At 58.5% G+C, this 18,498-nt stretch overlaps 1 protein-coding gene across 3 annotated transcripts in view; it reads left to right on the forward strand.

Annotated features, from left to right (window-relative positions):
• Window positions 1-18,498, forward strand: part of LOC116955817 (NXPE family member 3-like) — a 53,054-nt gene that overhangs the window by 16,555 nt on the left and 18,001 nt on the right. For all 3 annotated transcript variants that reach the window (XM_076053776.1, XM_076053777.1, XM_076053778.1), the window contains one exon: window positions 2,524-2,872. In XM_076053776.1, coding sequence (XP_075909891.1) covers window positions 2,524-2,872 — 349 coding nt within the window. The remainder of the gene's footprint in view (window positions 1-2,523; window positions 2,873-18,498) is intronic.

Below are 18,498 nucleotides of genomic sequence, written 5' to 3' on the forward strand. Positions count from 1 at the left end.
GATGATGATGATGACGATGACGGCGGTGGTGATGATGGTGATGACGACGATGATGATGACAACGATGACGACGATGACAGTGATTACCATGATGACGACGACAATGGTGACGATGATGATGACAATGATGACGACGACGATGACGACGATGATGATGACGACGACAATGGTGATGGTAATGACGACGATGACAACGATGATGATGGAAATGACGGTAGTGATGTTGGTGATGGTGGTGGTGATGGTGATGACGATGTTGGTGGTGGTGGTGATGATAATGACGGTGGCGACGATGACAACGGTAGTGGTGGTGGTGATGGTGGTGGTGATGGTGGTGGTGATGACAGTGTTGGTTGTGATGATGGTGGTGGTGATGATGATGGTGGTGGTGTGATGATTGAGGTGGTGACAGTGTTGGTTGTGATGGTGGTGGTGGTGATGATTCAGGTGGTGATGATTCAGGTGGTGGTGATGACAGTGTTGGTTGTGATGGTGGTGGTGATGATGGTGATGATGGTGACGGTGATGACAGTGTTGGTTGTGATGGTGGTGGTGATGATGATGGTGGTGATGATTCAGGTGGTGGTGATGACAGTGTTGGTTGTGATGGTGGTGGTGTTGGTGATGATGGTGATGACAGTGTTGGTTGTGATGGTGATGGTGGTGATGATGATGGTGGTGTTGATGATTGAGGTGGTGGCGATGACAGTGTTGGTTGTGATGATGGTGGTGGTGGTGATGATGGTGATGATGGTGATGGCAGTGTTGATTGTGATGGTGGTGGTGGTGATGATGGTGATGATGGTGATGACAGTGTTGGTTGTGATGGTGGTGATGATGGTGGTGATGATTCAGGTGGTGGTGATGACAGTGTTGGTTGTGATGATGGTGGTGGTGGTGATGATGTGATGACAGTGTTGGTTGTGATCGTGGTGGTGGTGATGATGATGGTGGTGATGATTCAGGTGGTGGTGATGACAGTGTTGGTTGTGATGGTGATGACAGTGATGGTGGTGGTGGTGATGATGATGGTGGTGTTGATGATTGAGGTGGTGGCGATGACAGTGTTGGTTGTGATGATGGATGGTGGTGATGATGGTGGTGGTGGTGGTGATGATGATGGTGGTGATGATTGAGGTGTTGGTGATGACAGTGTTGGTTGTGATGGTGGTGGTGTTGGTGATGATGGTGGTGGTGGCGGTGATTAACGACCCTGCCTGGACCTATTGGTCAACCTTGTAGTGCAGATGAATGGGTGTGGGGGTGAGTGTGGGGGTGAGTGTGCGGGTGAGTGTGGGGGTGAGTGTGGGGGTGAGTGTGGGGGTGAGTGTGGGGGTGAGTGTGGGGGTGAGTGTGGGGGTGAGTGTGGGGGTGAGTGTGGGGGTGAGTGTGGGGGTGAGTGTGGGGGTGAGTGTGGGGGTGAGCGAGCGAGTGAATGGGTGAGTGTGGGGGTGAGCGAGCGAGTGAATGGGTGAGTGTGTGGGTGAGCGAGCGAGTGAATGGGTGAGTGTGTGGGTGAGCGAGCGAGTGAATAGGTGAGTGTGGGGGTGAGCGAGCGAGTGAATGGGTGAGTGTGGGGGTGAGCGAGCGAGTGAATGGGTGAGTGTGTGGGTGAGCGAGCGAGTGAATGGGTGAGTGTGGGGGTGAGCGAGCGAGTGAATGGGTGAGTGTGGGGGTGAGCGAGCGAGTGAATGGGTGAGTGTGGGGTGAGCGAGCGAGTGAATGGGTGAGTGTGGGGGTGAGCGAGCGAGTGAATGGGTGAGTGTGGGGATGAGCGAGCGAGTGAATGGGTGAGTGTGGGGGTGAGCGAGCGAGTGAATGGGTGAGTGTGGGGGTGAGCGAGCGAGTGAATGGGTGAGTGTGAGTGTGAGCGAGCGAGTGAATGGGTGAGTGTGGTGGTGAGCGAACGAATGAATGGGTGAGTGTGAGCGAGCGAGTGAATGGGTGAGTGCGGGGGTGAGCAAGCGAATTAATGGGTGAGTGCGGGGGTGAGCGAGTGATTGAATGGGTGAGTGTGGGGGTGAGCGAGCGAGTGAATGGGTGAGTGTGGGGGTTGAGCGAGCGAGTGAATGGGTGAGTGTGGGGTTGAGCGAGCGAGTGAATGGGTGAGTGTGAGTGTGAGCGAGCGAGTGAATGGGTGAATGTAGTGGTGAGCGAGCGAATGAATGGGTGAGTGTGAGCGAGCGAGTGAAGGGGTGAGTGTGGTGGTGAGCGAGCGAATGAATGGGTGAGTGTGAGTGTGAGCGAGCGAATGGGTGAGTGTGAGTGTGGTGGTGAGCGAATGAATGGGTGTGAGTGTGGTGGTGAGCGAATGAATGGGTGAGTGCGGTGGTGAGCGAGCGAGCGAATGGGCGAGTGCGGTGGTGAACGAGCGAACAAATGGGCGAGTGCGAGGCTGAGCGAGCGAGCGGGCAAAAGCAACAATGAGTCCAACAATAATAACAACAATGGGCAACGTAACATTTCGGTGACAATTGCTCCGATCATCATAACAATTGTTACCGTCGTCCCTTCTCCCGGCAGGAGTCTCTTCCGGCTGGGCAGCCTGTCGGAAACCACCGAGTGCAACGTCCTCCCGGAATACCTCTCGTCCCCGTCGCCGTCCCCGTCGCCGTCCCCGTCACGGTGGTGGTGGTGGTGGTGGCCGTCACGGTGGTGGCCGCGGTGGCCGTCACGGCGGCGGCGGTGGCCGCGCCGGGGCCCCCGGGGGCCGGGCACTCTGCGACTTGTCTGGGCGGAGCGAGCCGAGCGAGCGCTGGGTGTGTGTGCGTCCCCGGGCCCCCGAGCTGCCCTGCTCCTCGCGCCGGGACCACTCGAAGGGGGGCTACCACGACGGCCTGCTCACGCCGGGGGACGAGCGGCTGCTCCAGACGTGAGTGGGCGCGGCGGTGGGCGGGTGGGTTGGTGGGTGAGGGTGGGTTGGTGGGTTGGTGGGTGGGTGGGTGGGTTGGTGAGTGAGTGTGGGTGGGTTGGTGTGTGAGTGTGAGTGGGTTGGTGGGTGAGTGTGGGTGGGTGGGTGAGTGTGGGTGGGTGGGTGGGTGAGGGTGGGTGGGTGGGTGAGGGTGGGTGGGTGGGTGAGGGTGGGTGGGTGGGTGAGGGTGGGTGGGTGGGTGGGTGAGGGTGGGTGGGTGGGTGGGTGAGGGTGGGTGGGTGGGTGGGTGAGGGTGGGTGGGTGGGTGGGTGAGGGTGGGTGGGTGGGTGGGTGAGGTGGGTGGGTGGGTGGGTGAGGGTGGGTGGGTGGGTGGGTGAGGGTGGGTGGGTGGGTGGGTGAGGGTGGGTGGGTGGGTGGGTGAGGGTGGGTGGGTGGGTGGGTGAGGGTGGGTGGGTGGGTGGGTGAGGGTGGGTGGGTGGGTGGGTGAGGGTGGGTGGGTGGGTGGGTGAGGGTGGGTGGGTGGGTGGGTGAGGGTGGGTGGGTGGGTGGGTGAGGGTGGGTGGGTGGGTGGGTGAGGGTGGGTGGGTGGGTGGGTGAGGGTGGGTGGGTGGGTGGGTGAGGGTGGGTGGGTGGGTGGGTGGGTGAGGGTGGGTGGGTGGTGGGTGAGGGTGGGTGGGTGGGTGGGTGAGGGTGGGTGGGTGGGTGGGTGAGGGTGGGTGGGTGGGTGGGTGAGGGTGGGTGGGTGGGTGGGTGAGGGTGGGTGGGTGGGTGGGTGAGGGTGGGTGGGTGGGTGGGTGAGGGTGGGTGGGTGGGTGGGTGAGGGTGGGTGGGTGGGTGGGTGAGGGTGGGTGGGTGGGTGGGTGAGGGTGGGTGGGTGGGTGGGTGAGGGTGGGTGGGTGGGTGGGTGAGGGTGGGTGGGGTGGGTGAGGGTGGGTGGGTGGGTGGGTGGGTGGGGGGGTGGGTGGGTGGGGGGTGGGGGGGGGGTGGGGGAGGGTGGGTGGGGGGTGGGGTGGGTGGGTGGGGGGTGGGGTGGGGGGGGTGGGTGGGGGGTGGGTGGGTGGGTGGGGGGTGAGGGTGGGTGGGTGGGTGGGTGAGGGTGGGTGGGTGGGTGGGTGAGGGTGGGTGGGGGTGGGGTGAGGGGGGTGGGTGGGTGGGTGAGGTGGGTGGGTGGGTGAGGGTGGGTGGGTGGGTGAGGGTGGGTGGGTGGGTGAGGGTGGGTGAGGGTGGGTGGGTGGGTGGGTGAGGGTGGGTGGGTGGGTGGGTGGGGGTGGGTGGGTGGGTGGGTGGGTGAGGGTGGGTGGGTGGGTGGGTGAGGGTGGGTGGGTGGGTGGGTGGGTGAGGGTGGGTGGGTGGGTGGGTGAGGGTGGGTGGGTGGGTGAGGGTGGGTGAGGGTGGGTGGGTGGGTGAGGGTGGGGTGGGTGGGGGGTGGGTGAGGGTGGGTGGGTGGGTGAGGGTGGGTGGGTGGGTGAGGGTGGGTGGGTGGTGGGTGAGGGTGGGTGGTGGGTGAGGGTGGGTGGGTGGGTGGGTGAGGGTGGGTGGGTGAGGGTGGGTGGGTGGGTGGGTGAGGGTGGGTGGGTGGGTGGGTGAGGGTGGGTGGGTGGGTGAGGGGTGGGTGAGGGTGGGTGGGTGGGTGGGTGAGGGTGGGTGGGTGGGTGGGTGGGTGAGGGTGGGTGGGTGGGTGGGTGAGGGTGGGTGGGTGGGTGGGTGGGTGAGGGTGGGTGGGTGAGGGTGGGTGGGTGGGTGGGTGAGGGTGGGTGGGTGGGTGAGGGTGGGTGGGTGGGTGGGTGAGGGTGGGTGGGTGGGTGGGTGAGGGTGGGTGGGTGGGTGGGTGAGGGTGGGTGGGTGGGTGAGGGTGGGTGGGTGGGTGGGGTGGGTGAGGGTGGGTGGGTGGGTGGGGTGAGGGTGGGTGGGGAGGGTGGGTGGGTGGGTGGGTGAGGGTGGGTGGGTGAGGGTGGGTGGGTGAGGGTGGGTGGGTGGGTGGGTGAGGGTGGGTGGGTGGGTGGGTGGGTGAGGGTGGGTGGGTGGGTGGGTGAGGGTGGGTGGGTGGGTGGGTGAGGGTGGGTGGGTGGGTGAGGGTGGGTGGGTGGGTGGGTGAGGGTGGGTGGGTGGGTGGGTGAGGGTGGGTGGGTGAGGGTGGGTGGGTGGGTGGGTGTGGGTGGGTGGGTGAGGGTGGGTGAGGGTGGGTGGGTGGGTGAGGGTGGGTGAGGGTGGGTGGGTGGGTGAGGGTGGGTGGGTGGGTGAGGGTGGGTGGGTGTGGGTGGGTGGGTGGGTGTGGGTGGGTGGGTGAGGGTGGGTGGGTGGGTGAGGGTGGGTGAGGGTGGGTGGGTGGGTGAGGGTGGGTGGGTGGGTGAGGGTGGGTGGGTGGGTGAGGGTGGGTGGGTGGGTGAATGAGTGAACGATTGGGTGAATGAGTGAACGATTGGGTGAATGAGTGAACGATTGGGTGAATGAGTGAACGATTGGGTGAATGAGTGAACGATTGGGTGAATGAGTGAACGATTGGGTGAATGAGTGAACGATTGAGTGAATGAGTGAACGATTGAGTGAATGAGTGGATGAGTGAGTGAGTGAATGGGTGAGCGATTGAGTGAGTGAATGGGTGAGCGATTGAGTGAGTGAATGGGTGAGCGATTGGTGAGTGAGTGAATGAGTGAGCGATTGAGTGAATGAGTGAGCGATTGAGTGAATGAGTGAGCGATTGAGTGAATGAGTTAGCGATTGAGTGAATGAGTGGGTGAGTGAGTGAATGGGTGAGCGATTGAGTGAATGAGCGATTGAGTGAGCGGGTTTGAGGATTGACGCTCATCTCTCTGTCGTGATCTTTGTGATCACTCAACGAGAAACATGCACACATACACACGCGCACACACACGCACGCACGTACGCACACGCACACACACAACAACAACAACCGCCATTCACCACTAAGTGGCGGTGACGTCACCACGACGCTTGTGCCATGCTATGTGCACCCTGAGGCCACGTGAAGTCTCGAACGCCCGCTGGCAGGAGGTCACGGGGCAGACCCAGGTGCCACGGGTCGACTGACTGAGATGACTGGCTGATGCACCACCTGTGCCCCCTACTGTGCCAACCCGCTGTGCTTCAGCCACCCGGCGCTCCGCTCGTTGTTGTGAGCGTCGCTCCTCCGCCCTCCATTGTTGTTGGAGGGCGACTGCCTCCAACTGCCCAGTAGCATCCTTCACGAGCCTCCTCCACAGAGGCCGATCACCAACAGCATAGATAAATGACTGGTACCGCTGGTACCAGTCATCGGCAAGTCCACTCGGCTCCACGTCCTCCTGTACCACATCACTCCATCTCTTCTCTAGCCCGTGCCGCACCCGTTTAGCCCCCTCAATCCGGCCGAACAAAAGCTGTTTCGGCATGCGGTGGCTGGGCATGCGGGCTACATGACCCAGCCAACGCACACATACACGCACGCGCGCGCGCACGTATGCACACACAAACACACGTGTGCATAATGTATTTAAATGAGCGTTTATTTAAATTAGCCTCATTTGCTATTCACAAAACCTAAGGCCTACACCCGGGCACTTTTGCACATTTGACTTTTGTGTAAATGTGCAGAAGGATTCAGTTTTTTTTTTTAAGACTCACGTGTTATTTGTGCGTGTCGCAATAAGTTCAGGAGCTTAATGCCAATGTTGAGTTCCCCTGATGGTCTTCCATGGTCTCTGTGGGTCTCCGTGTATCTCTATGGGTATCTCAATATCTCTCTGTGGATTTGCATATTGCTGTGGGTCTCTGTGTATATCTATGGGTATCTCAATATCTCTCTGTGCATTTGCATATTGCTGTGGGTCTCTGCGTATCTCTATGGGTATCTCAATATCTCTCTGTGCATATGCATATTGCCATGGGTCTCTGTGTACCACTGGATCTCTGTATATCTCTATTGGTCTAAATATTTATCTATGCTGTTGGTGATGATTGGTTATCGGTGGCATCAGCATCATCATCATCATTGGCAACATCGACATCATCAACGGCAACACCATCATCGGCACCATCATCATCGTCATCAACATCGTTATCATCATCGTCACCATCATCGGCAACATCATCATCGTCATCATCAACATCGTCATCATCAACATCATCATCGTCACCATCATCGGCAACAGCATCATCGTCATCATCAACATCATCATCATCGTCACCATCATTGGCAACATCATCATCATTGAAACATCATATGCAGTATCATCATCAGCATCATCATCATCAGCAGCAGCATCGTCGCTGTTGTCAGCAGTAATCGTCACTGCTGCTGTGGCCAGGATTGTGGTATTGTGTAGGATGTTACAAGCGAGCCACGGTGGCTAGGAGATGTTAACTACCTCGCCTGGTGTGCAGGAGGTCGTTGGTTCGATCCCGACCCTGACGATGCCTGCTGCTGTATATTGGAGTTTGCGTCTCTCTCCTCGTGGTGGCGTGGATTTTTCCCTGGGTCCTCCGGTTTAGAATCGACGTCACCACCGCGCGTTTTAGAGCATTTGGCTGTTGCTCTACATTTCCACGCGGCGATGACGATGATGATCCACTTCGTTGAGCTATCATTTGCGATAGCAAGGTCGCTTCTGACGGAGAACTACATAGCTCAGTGGGCCTTACCTGGTATAACAAAGATTGTTTCTAGTTTAGTTTGAGGTGTTTCACGGCTCAAGGTGTGAGACACGCTGCTAGCATCGACTCTGTTTTTTTGTGGCACAAAGAGGGGCGGGGTGGGGGCATCTTAATCGCATTTCTCAGAGGCCTTCATCCAGCAGTGGATAGACCATTCCTGCTGCTGCTGCTGCTGAAGATGACGATGCTGACCATGATGCTGACGACGCCGCCGCTGCCGACGGCGCCCGGCGATGCCGATGTCGCGATTGGCGTGGACACGGTTCACGGCCGCGAGGACATTTGCATCTCCATCCGCGCGTGTGTCCACACGTGCCCTCGCACGTGTGGACACACGCGCGTGAAGGTGACGCACCGTCCTGTCGTGTGGTGGCGGCTCCAGGTGCTGCCGCTACCGGCGGGCGTGGCGGTGAGGACGCGGGGGGAGCGGCGGCGCAGCGGTTAGCGCCGCGGCTGCCGACCGCCGGCCCGCCCGACAGTCCCGGCCGCCGCTCACGGCCGCCCACGGCACCGGTGGCGGTTATCACGAACCGGTCCTGGGGCCTCCTCGCCTAGGTCGACTCGGCCTCAAATGAGTACCCGGTGCGGTAAACATCGCCACTGGGGAGACAAAGGCGGCCGGGCGTGGTGCTGGCCACCCGCCCCCTCGCGTGCCGTGCCGGCCTTCATAGGTGCTGCTCGCTAACAGCACTTGCCCCTACAGTCTGTTAAGGTTATATGGGGGATCTTTGTCTTTGAGGGTGTGGAGAGGTGAGTCTTTGGGTCTCTGCGTGAGTCTATGGGCCTCTATGAGTCTCTAGATCTCTGTGTGAGTCTATGGGCCTCTGAGTCTCTGGGTGTCTGTGTGAGTCTATCGGTCTCTGTCTGAGTCTATCGGTCTCTACTTGAGTCTCTGCGTCTCTGTGTGAGTCTCTGGATCTGTGTGAGTCTGTGGGCCTCTATGAGTCTGTGGGTCTCTATGCGAGTCTCTGGGTGTCTGTGTGAGTCTATCGGTCTCTACTTGAGATTTTGGGTCTCTGTATGAGTCTGTACGTCTCTCTGTGAGTCTGTGGGCCTCTATGAGTCTCTAGATCTCTGTGTGAGTCTATGGGCCTCTGAGTCTCTGGGTGTCTGTGTGAGTCTATCGGTCTCTGTCTGAGTCTATCGGTCTCTACTTGAGTCTCTGGGTCTCTGTGTGAGTCTCTGGGTCTGTGTGAGTCCATGGGCCTCTATGAGTCTGTGGGTCTCTATGCGAGTCTGTGGGTTTCTGTGTGAGTCTATGGGCCTCTGAGTCTCTGGGTGTCTGTGTGAGTCTATCGGTCTCTACTTGAGTTTTTGGGTCTCTGTGTGAGTCTGTGGGTCTCTGTGCGAGTCTATGGGCCTTCTGAGTCTATCGATCTCTATGCGAGTCTTTGGGTCTCTGTGTGAGTCTGTGCGTCTCTCTGTGAGTCTGTGGGCCTCTATAAGTCTGTGGGTCTCTATGCGAGTCTGTGGATTTCTGTGTGAGTCTATGGGCCTCTTGAGTCTCTGGGTGTCTATGTGAATCTATGGGCCTCTGTGTGAGTCTATTGGTTTCTATGTGAGCCTGTTGGTTTCCATGTGAGTCTGTGGGTCTCTGTCGGTATATTGCACTTCTTTCGCACCGTACGTAGCCAACTGCGTGAATCGGGATGTGCGGAGATGGGGCGGGGGGGGGGGACAGCAAACTAAACACAACAATAACAACAACAACAACAACGAGCACTTCATCTTCATGATGATTTAAAAGCGGAGCTCCCAGTGGCTTCCTGATATCGGAAGGAAAGAGCACTCCAATGCCGTGACCACCATCTTTGTTGGGCGGTGAGACGATGCGGTGTGTGTGTATAAAGAGTCAGCGCTGGGAGAGACAAAGGCGGCCGGGCGTGGCGCATAGACACCCATAGACTCGCATAGAGACCCAGAGACTGAGATAGAGACCCATAGACTCGCATAGAGACCCAGAGACTGAGATAGAGCCCCATAGGCTCGCACAGAGATACATAGACTTGCATAGAGACCCATAGACTGGCACAGAGACCCATAGACTGGTATCGACACCCATAGACTGGTATAGAGACCCGTAGGCTCGCACAGAGATCCATAGACTTGCATGGAGAACCATAGACCCACCCTTTGACTTTCAAGGAGACCCATAGACTCACAGATAGACCCCTAGACTCTCATAGAGACCCGTTGATTCTCATAGAAACCCATAGGATCACTCGGGGACCCATAGAGACCCGCCTGTGGTTGAACTGTGTTCTCGGGGTAGGGTGGCGTTGACAGGGTCAGTGCGGTCACCAATTCCTGCACGAACAAAAAAACAACTTCATCAGATTAAAGTTAGCTCTTGTTACTTTATTTGCATGAATTCTAAGAGAATTGTCATGATCAGCTGGCCTGCCATGCGTGGAACATTACTCCCATATGCTGGGGCGGTGTGAAAGTGCTGTTCAGTGAACCAGATGTCACTTGATGAAGGGGGCATCTCGGAGGCAGCTCTATGATAACCGCTTCCACGGGTTTTATTAGGAGTGGACCGGATCATCACTTGAAGGAGAAAGTGGTCTCAGTGGTAGTTCTGTGATGTCCGCTTCTGCGGGTTCTGTTTCGAGTGGACCGGAGCGTCACCTGAACGAGAAAGGCGTCTCAGCGGTAGCTCTGTGATGTCCGCTTCTGCTGGGTTTTCCGTTCCTGAGTGGATCGGAGTGTCACCTGAAGGAGAAAGTGGTCTCAGTGGTAGTTCTGTGATGTCCGGTTCTGCGGGTTCTGTTTCGAGTGGATCGGAGCGTCACCTGAAGGAGAAAGGCGTCTCAGCGGTAGCTCTGTGATGTCCGCTTCTGCTGGGTTTTCCGTTTCCGAGTGGACCGGAGCATCACTTGAAGGAGAAAGTGGTCTCAGCGGTAGCTCTGTGATGTCCGCTTCTGCGGGTTCTGTTTCGAGTGAACCGGAGCATCACCTGAAGGAGAAAGGCGTCTCAGCGGTAGCTCTGTGATGTCCGCTTCTGCGGGTTCTGTTTCGAGTGCACCGGAGCGTCACCTGAAGGAGAAAGGCGTCTCAGCGGTAGCTCTGTGATGTCCGCTTCCGTGGGCTCGCGCTGCTCTTCGGGGACTTCCCAACGGATTTCTCATCTCGCGATGTCGACAGCGGCGCAAGTGCGATGAAAATGGGTGGCACAAAATGTGCAGAAACTATTTTCTCTTTTTGCCTCTGGGAGTGGGATCATTTCAACAGTGTCACGATTCGCGCGCGGGCAGATCCACGTTCGGGTTTCGACGCACGGTGTCTCGTCAGCAGAGCCAGGGTTCGCGTGAATCGGTGCTGGCTAACTGCCCAGGTGTTTAGGGGCCAGGGATCAGTCCACCATTCAGTGTGCTCGTCAGCAGGGTCAGGGTCCCTTGCACCAATTCTGGTTGAACCGGCAGACGTTTATGGGCTCGGATCTTCACTTTGAGATACGGGGGTCACGGTTCATTGCCGAAACTATCCAGTGCGTAACACGAGACAGTCTCCATCTTGACTCGAGACTTTTTTTGGATGAAGTTGCGTTGGCTTTTCTCCTTCTCTCGGAGCCTCCGCGTTGCAGAAAGGCCCCGCACGGCGTCGCAAGCGGGGCGCGTCAAAAGAGGAAACGCGTGGCGATTACAACTCTTCATTTTATTGTTTTACACTCAAAGACAAAGACTCCTCCACCGTGTAGCCTGAACAGACTGTAGGGGCAAGTGCTGTTAGCGAGCAGCACCTATGAAGGCTGGCACGGCACACGAGAAGGTGGGTGGCCAGCACCACTCCCGACCGCCTTTGTCTCCCCAGTGGTCGACGTTTACTACACACCGCACCGGGTAGCTCATTGGAGGCTGATTCCACCTAGGGGAGGCCCAGGATCGGTTCAGATAATCGTCAGTGGTGTTGGCCGTGAGCGGGTATTTAACTTGGGTCGCCAGGTTCGTAGCGCAGCGTAGCGCTAGCCACTACACGACTGCTCTCCCACACACACACACACAGTGACTCGCACATTCGCCACTAAGTGGCGGTAACGTCACCACAGCCCTTGTGCCGGGCTATGTGCACGTTGAGGCCACGTGAAGTGTCAAATACCCGCTGGCAGGAGGTCACGGGGCAGACCCAGGTTCCATGAGTGGCCGATGCACCACCCGTGCCCCCTACTGTGCCAACTTTCTGCGTTTTAGCCACCCGGCGCTCCGCTCGTTGTTGTGAGCGTCGCTCCTCCGCCCTCCGTTGTTGCTGGAGGGCGACTGCCTCCAACTGCCCAGTAGCAGCGTCCTTCACGAGCCTCCTCCACAGAGGCCGATCTTGACACCGCTGGTACCGGTCATCGGCAAGTCCACTCAGCTCCACGTCCTCCTGTACCACATCACTCCATCTCTTCTCTAGCCCGTGCCGCGCCCGCCAGCCCCCTCGATCCGGCCGAACTGACACACAGACACACAGACACTGAAACGACGCAGAAGGGTTCACCACCTATCGCCCTTCTCTCGCCTGCTCTGCACTGCCCCAGGGCCCCGTGGCTCCGTGGGCATTGGAGGAAAGCGCAGAGCCCCCCACACCCACACGGAGACCCTCTCTCATAAACGCGTTGAGCCCTTCCATGCACTGCTGAGAAAGTTGTCTGCATTTTAATGATTTTGTAAGTCGCGACAACATATTGCGTTCTTTTTGTCTGTGTCTCTGTGTCTGTGTCTCTGTCTGTGTCTCTCTGTCTGTGTCTCTGTCTGTGTCTCTGTCTGTGTCTCTGTGTCTGTGTCTCTTTGTCTCTGTCTGTGTCTCTGTCTGTGTCTCTGTCTGTGTCTCTGTCACTCTCTCTGTCTCTGTCTGTGTCTCTGTCCGTGTCTCTGTCCGTGTCTCTGTCTGTGTCTCTGTCTGTGTCTCTCTGTCTGTCTCTCTGTGTCTCTGTCTGTGTCTCTCTCTGTGTCTGTGTCTCTGTCTGTTTCTCTGTCTCTGTCTGTGTCTCTGTGTCTCTGTCTGTGTCTCTGTCTGTGTCTCTGTCTGTTTCTCTGTCTGTGTCTCTGTCTGTGTTTATGTCTGTTTCTCTGTCTGTGTCTATGTCTGTTTCTCTGTCTGTGTCTCTCTCTGTGTCTCTGCCACTCGCCAACGCTGCTTGACCCGACAGTCTCACAGAGGCTACCCGGGGTGCCTTTGTCTTGCTCGTGAGTAACCGAGCCTAGCGAGCGATCACGGAAAACTCGCATCAATGAGCCCCCCCCCTCCCCCCCCGACAGATCTCCGCCGCTAAACTCCTCACGTCTCGCATCGGCCGTGCGGCATGCCACGGGCACAGTGTGGAGTTCGCGTTGGGCGTCTTGTTCAGGTGCAGAGACAGCTCTGTCTTCCGGAAGACAGAGCTGTCTCTTCACCTGAAGAAGGCCACTTGTGTCGTGGCCTTAAACGTCGTGAGAATGTTATCGTCTTATTTTATTTTATTATTTTTTTTATTCCCATTCCACGTGACTTTACCGAGGGAACCGAGAAGATGAATCCTCGCAGCCTCCTTCGGCGCCGCCGCACGTAGATAAACGCGCACATCGGATGTAGCGCGGGGTGGGGGGGGGGGAAGGTCGACAAAGTAAACACGCACGCAGACATTTACTTCTTAAAGAAATTTAAGAAATTACTTTTCGAGCGAGATTTTGAAAGAGGATTGCTCCCAGTTTCTTGCCGATATCGACGGCATGGCAAGAAAGCGACAGCTCAGCGGGCCTTACACCCTGGCAAAATACAAAAATATTCTTTAGATTCATTTCAGGAAGAACAAGACAGAGCGGGGGTCGTTTAAGGCGATGCCTGCATGTGGGCGCGTGTCGCGTGCCGTGTTTAGCGTGCCACGTGCTGTGTGCCACGTGCTGTGTGCCGTGTTTAGCGTGCCACGTGCCGTGTTTAGCGTGCTGTGTGCCACGTGCTGTGTGCCGTGTTTAGCGTGCCACGTGCTGTGTTTAGCGTGCTGTGTGCCGTGTTTAGCGTGCTGTGTGCCGTGTTTAGTGTGCTGTGTTTAGCGTGCCACGTGCTGTGTTTAGCGTGCTGTGTGCCGTGTTTAGCGTGCTGTGTGCCGTGTTTAGCGTGCTGTGTTTAGCGTGCCACGTGCTGTGTTTAGCGTGCTGTGTGCTGTGTTTAGCTTGCTGTGTGCCGTGTTTAGCGTGCTGTGTTTAGCGTGCCACGTGCTGTGTTTAGCGTGCTGTGTGCCGTGTTTAGCGTGTTGTGTGCTGTGTTTAGCGTGCCACGTGCTGTGTTTAACGTGCTGTGTGCCGTGTTTAGCGTGTTGTGTGCTGTGTTTAGCGTGCTGTGTGCTGTGTTTAGCGTGCTGTGTGCCGTGTTTAGCGTGTTGTGTGCTGTGTTTAGCGTGCTGTGTTTAGCGTGCCACGTGCTGTGTTTAGCGTGCTGTTTGCCGTGTTTAGCGTGTTGTGTGCTGTGTTTAGCGTGCTGTGTTTAGCGTGCTGTGTGCCACGTGCCACGTGGCCCCAGGACTTTTGTCCGCACCGCGCTCCGCCGATTTGCACGCGAAGCGGAACGCCACTTCGCGTGCCATGCAAAATGTGCGGTGCACGGAGCGTGGAGCAAGGGAGGTCGCTGAGTGGAGCGCGGAGACGATGAGGTGGGGGAGGTGGGGGAGGTGGGGGAGGTGGAGGACGATGAGGAGGGGGAGGTGGAGGACGATGAGGAGGGGGAGGTGGAGGAGGTGGAGGACGATGAGGAGGGGGAGGGGGGGGTGGCTGCCTTCAACTCCCCTCTCTGTGAACGCGAGAGGGGACAAAAGACTCCTCGAGACTACGATCATTCATCTAGCTCCCGAACCAACCGGGGATCACTTCCTCCACGCACTCCCCTGCCTCTCACCTCTCTTCTCACTCTCTTGCCTAACAGGCCGCTGTTAGCGAGTAGCAGCAGCAGCACCTATGAAGGCCGGCACGGCACATGAGGCGGTGGGTGGCCAACACCACGCCCGGCCGCCTTTGTCTCCCCAGCGGCGATATCTTTACACACCGCACCCTCTCCATCTGTCTCTCCATCTCTGTCTCATCTCTCTCTCCATCTCTCTCTCCATCTCTCTCTCCATCTCTGTCTCATCTCTCTCTCCATCTCTTTCTCCATCTCTCGCTCCATCTCTCTCCATCTCTCTCTTTTTTTACGATCAGAGGAAACAAGAAGATGCTCGGTGTAGTCGGCACTTTGCTTCGTTATTTGTTTTTTTATGCTTTGCTTTCTGTAACCCCCCCCCTTTTTAAATGAAAGACCCAACAAAATATTTTTTTAAACTACGACAAGTGCTGCATCTGCACGCAGCCCTTCCCACAGTCAGACGGCCTCCGACGGGTAGCTTAGATCTGCATGCAGAGCTCTCCGTCATCTGCCACCGAGCACACGGCCTCCTCCAGCGCCCAATGCTCCTTGATGGCCGGCACGGCGTGGGTCAGCCACGCACGGCGGAACTCCGGCCACACCCTGGCTCCGACCAGAGCGCGGAAGATGCCCAGGCTGCTGGCTGGACGTTGCCCCTCCAGGGCCACCTTCCTCGCCCTGTATATGGCGAGCTTGGCATGGCCGACGAGCACGTTGACCAGCCCCTGAAGATATTGGGGTCCGTCGCCCTTCGGGTATCCAAAGATGAGGACCGTCGGGGAGAAGTGGAGGCTGAACCTTAGGAGGATGTTTCTCAGGACCTTGAACAGCGAGTCCAGGCTCTTGCACTCCACGTATCGGTGCGCCACCGTCTCCACTTTACCGCAGAACCGACACTCCGGGGACGTCGGTGAAGCGCGCCAGGGAGACGTTGGTGGTGACGGTGCCGTGGGCGATGCTCCAGCTGAGGTCGCTGATGCGGTTGTACGTCGGTCTGCAGTAGAGTTGCCTCCAGCGAGGCCTCTCCGGAGAGACGCAGGGCAGGGCTTTCCTCCAGGCATGGTCCTTGTGGCTCCTCAGGGTGTCCTGTTGGTGGAACCGGACCATGTAGGAGTAGAGCACCTTCCTCTTTACATTTGCGAAGGCCACCTCCGGTAGGTCTTCCAGCCGGCACAGGTCGTGATCCGCCTTCGTTTGTCGGCATTGGCGATGCAGTGGCACGACTGAGAGCTCCGGTGGAGGGGGACCGAGAGGGGCCTCGTCATCCCCAACGCCGATGGGGGGCGTTCTCCCCGCTGCCGCTGAGAAGGCCCCCTTGGCTTCGGCCAGGATCCGGGCAGCCACCCGGAGCGACTGCAGCCCTGTCTTTGCGGCCATGTCTGCTGGTCCGAGCCACCGGCCCCGTGTTTCAGGCTCCACCAGATCTCCCATCCTGGTGAGCCGCGCGTTGGCGAGGCGCCTCTCCATGCCTGGGGTGGCGGCGGTGGTGGATGGCAGCTTTGTCTGTGGGTTCCTGAGGATTGGTTCGAAGACCAGATCCTCGGCCGATCGCGGTTGGTTCAGCCTCCTGACCGCGAGGGAGCTCCACGTCTGCAGGACGCTCCTGTAGAAGGGTGGCAGCTGTCCCAGTGGGAGGCCCTGCAGGTCCACGTAGAATAGTTGTTTAGAGTACTGCAGACCCCCCAGCTGTTTCAGGAGGAAGGAGGCCGTGACGCTCCAGGCCGGTGCAGGGGCGGCGTTCAGGAACTTTTGCGCTGCCTGCAGCCGGAAGGTGGCCAGCTGACTCCGCACGCACACCGGCCCGTGACCGCCCTCGTCCAGTGGCAGGGCCAGGACACCTCTCACCTGTGTCACCCACCCACCCTGACTCCTCTCACCTGTGTCACCCACCCACCCTGACACCTCTCACCTGTGTCACCCACCCACCCTGACTCCTCACCTGTGTCACCCACCCTGACACCTCTCACCTGAGCCACCCACCCACCCTGACTCCTCTCACCTGTGTCACCCACCCACCCTGACACCTCTCACCTGTGCCACCCACCCACCCTGACACCTCTCACCTGTGCCACCCACCCACCTTGACACCTCTCACCTGTGCCACCCACCCACCCTGACTCCTATCACCTGTGTCACCCACCCACCTTGACTCCAATCACCTGTGTCACCCACCCTGACTCCTATCACCTGTGTCACCCACCCACCCTGACACCTCTCACCTGTGTCACTCACCCACCCTGACTCCTATCACCTGTGTCACCCACCCACCCTGACACCTCTCACCTGTGTCACTCACCCACCCTGACTCCTATCACCTGTGTCACCCACCCACCCTGACACCTCTCACCTGTGTCACCCACCCACCCTGACACCTTTCACCTGTGCCACCCACTTACCCTGACTCCTCTCACCTGTGCCACCCACCCACCCTGACACTTCTCACCTGTGCCACCCACTCACCCTGACTCCTCTCACCTGTGCCACCCACCCACCCTGACTCCTCACCTGTGCCACCCACCCTGACACCTCTCACCTGTGCCACCCACCCACCCTGACTCCTCTCACCTGTGCCACCCACCCACCCTGACTCCTCTCACCTGTGCCACCCACCCACCCTGACACCTCTCACCTGTGCCACCCACCCACCTTGACTCCTCTCACCTGTGATGACACCTCTCACCTGTCACCCACCCACCCTGACACCTCTCACCTGTGCCACCCACCCTGACTCCTCTCACCTGTGTCACCCACCCACCCTGACACCTCTCACCTGTGCCACCCACCCACCCTGACTCCTCTTACCTGTGTCACCCATTCACCCTGACACCTCTCACCTGTGTCACCCACCCACCCTGACACCTCTCACCTGTGTCACCCACCCACCCTGACACCTCTCACCTGTGTCACCCACCCACCCTGACTCCTCACCTGTGTCACCCACCCTGACTCCTCTCACCTGTGCCACCCACCCACCCTGACTCCTCTCACCTGTGCCACCCACCCTGACACCTCTCACCTGTGTCACCCACCCACCCTGACTCCACTCACCTGTGCCACCCACCCACCCTGACTCCTCTCACATGTGCCACCCACCCACCCTGACACCTCTCACCTGTGCCACCCTGACACCTCTCACCTGTGCCACCCACCCTGACACCTCTCACCTGTGCCACCCACCCACCCTGACACCTCTCACCTGTGTCACCTACCCACCCTGACACCTCTCACCTGTGCCACCCACCCACCCTGACACCTCTCACCTGTGCCACCCACCCACCCTGACTCTTATCACCTGTGTCACCCACCCACCCTGACTCCTCTCACCTGTGCCACCCACCCACCCTGACACCTCTCACCTGTGCCACCCACCCACCCTGACACCTGTCACCTGTGCCACCCACCCACCCTGACTCCTCTCACCTGTGTCACCCACCCACCCTGACACCTCTCACCTGTGCCACCCACTCACCCTGACTCCTCTCATCTGTGTCATCCACCCTGACACCTCTCACCTGTGCCACCCACCCACCCTGACACCTCTCACCTGTGCCACCCACCCACCCTGACTCTTTTCACCTGTGTCACCCACCCACCCTGACACCTCTCACCTGTGCCACCCACGCCACTCCTGTGCACGTGCTGCGCGCACGTCAACCCCCACGACTCGCCGCGCTCTTCCCCCAGCTGCTTCGCTCATCATCTCACCTCGATATCCTCTCTGTCTCTTTCGCTTCTGTCAATCTGTCTCTGTCCCTCTGCACCTCGCGGGGTTTTGCCGCGCGAGCGACATTTGCATCGCTTCGCCCCCCACCACGGAGGTCCTGCGATCATCTCCCCTTTTAGCTTTGCCTTTTGCGGTCTCGTCTCGCCTTCTACACACATATATTTATATGGAGAGATGATGATGATGATGGAGAGTACGGGAGGGGGAAAACATTCCAAGTAATACTCAGGTTTGTTGGAGGGCGACGGCGGGTCAAGTTTCAGAGGTGATTTGCATCGTGGGGGGGGCGGGGGGAGGGCCGCGTGGTGAAAAGACGCGCAGGTCACGTGCGCAGAGAAACTGGGTCACACAGAGACTCGCAGACTCGCACAGAGACTCGTAGACCACACACACACAGAGA

The sequence above is a fragment of the Petromyzon marinus genome, chromosome 62, assembly GCF_048934315.1.
Source record: "Petromyzon marinus isolate PM22_M1 ecotype Great Lakes invasive population chromosome 62, UKy_Petmar_22M1.pri1.0, whole genome shotgun sequence".
In the NCBI taxonomy this organism is placed as follows: domain Eukaryota; kingdom Metazoa; phylum Chordata; class Hyperoartia; order Petromyzontiformes; family Petromyzontidae; genus Petromyzon; species Petromyzon marinus.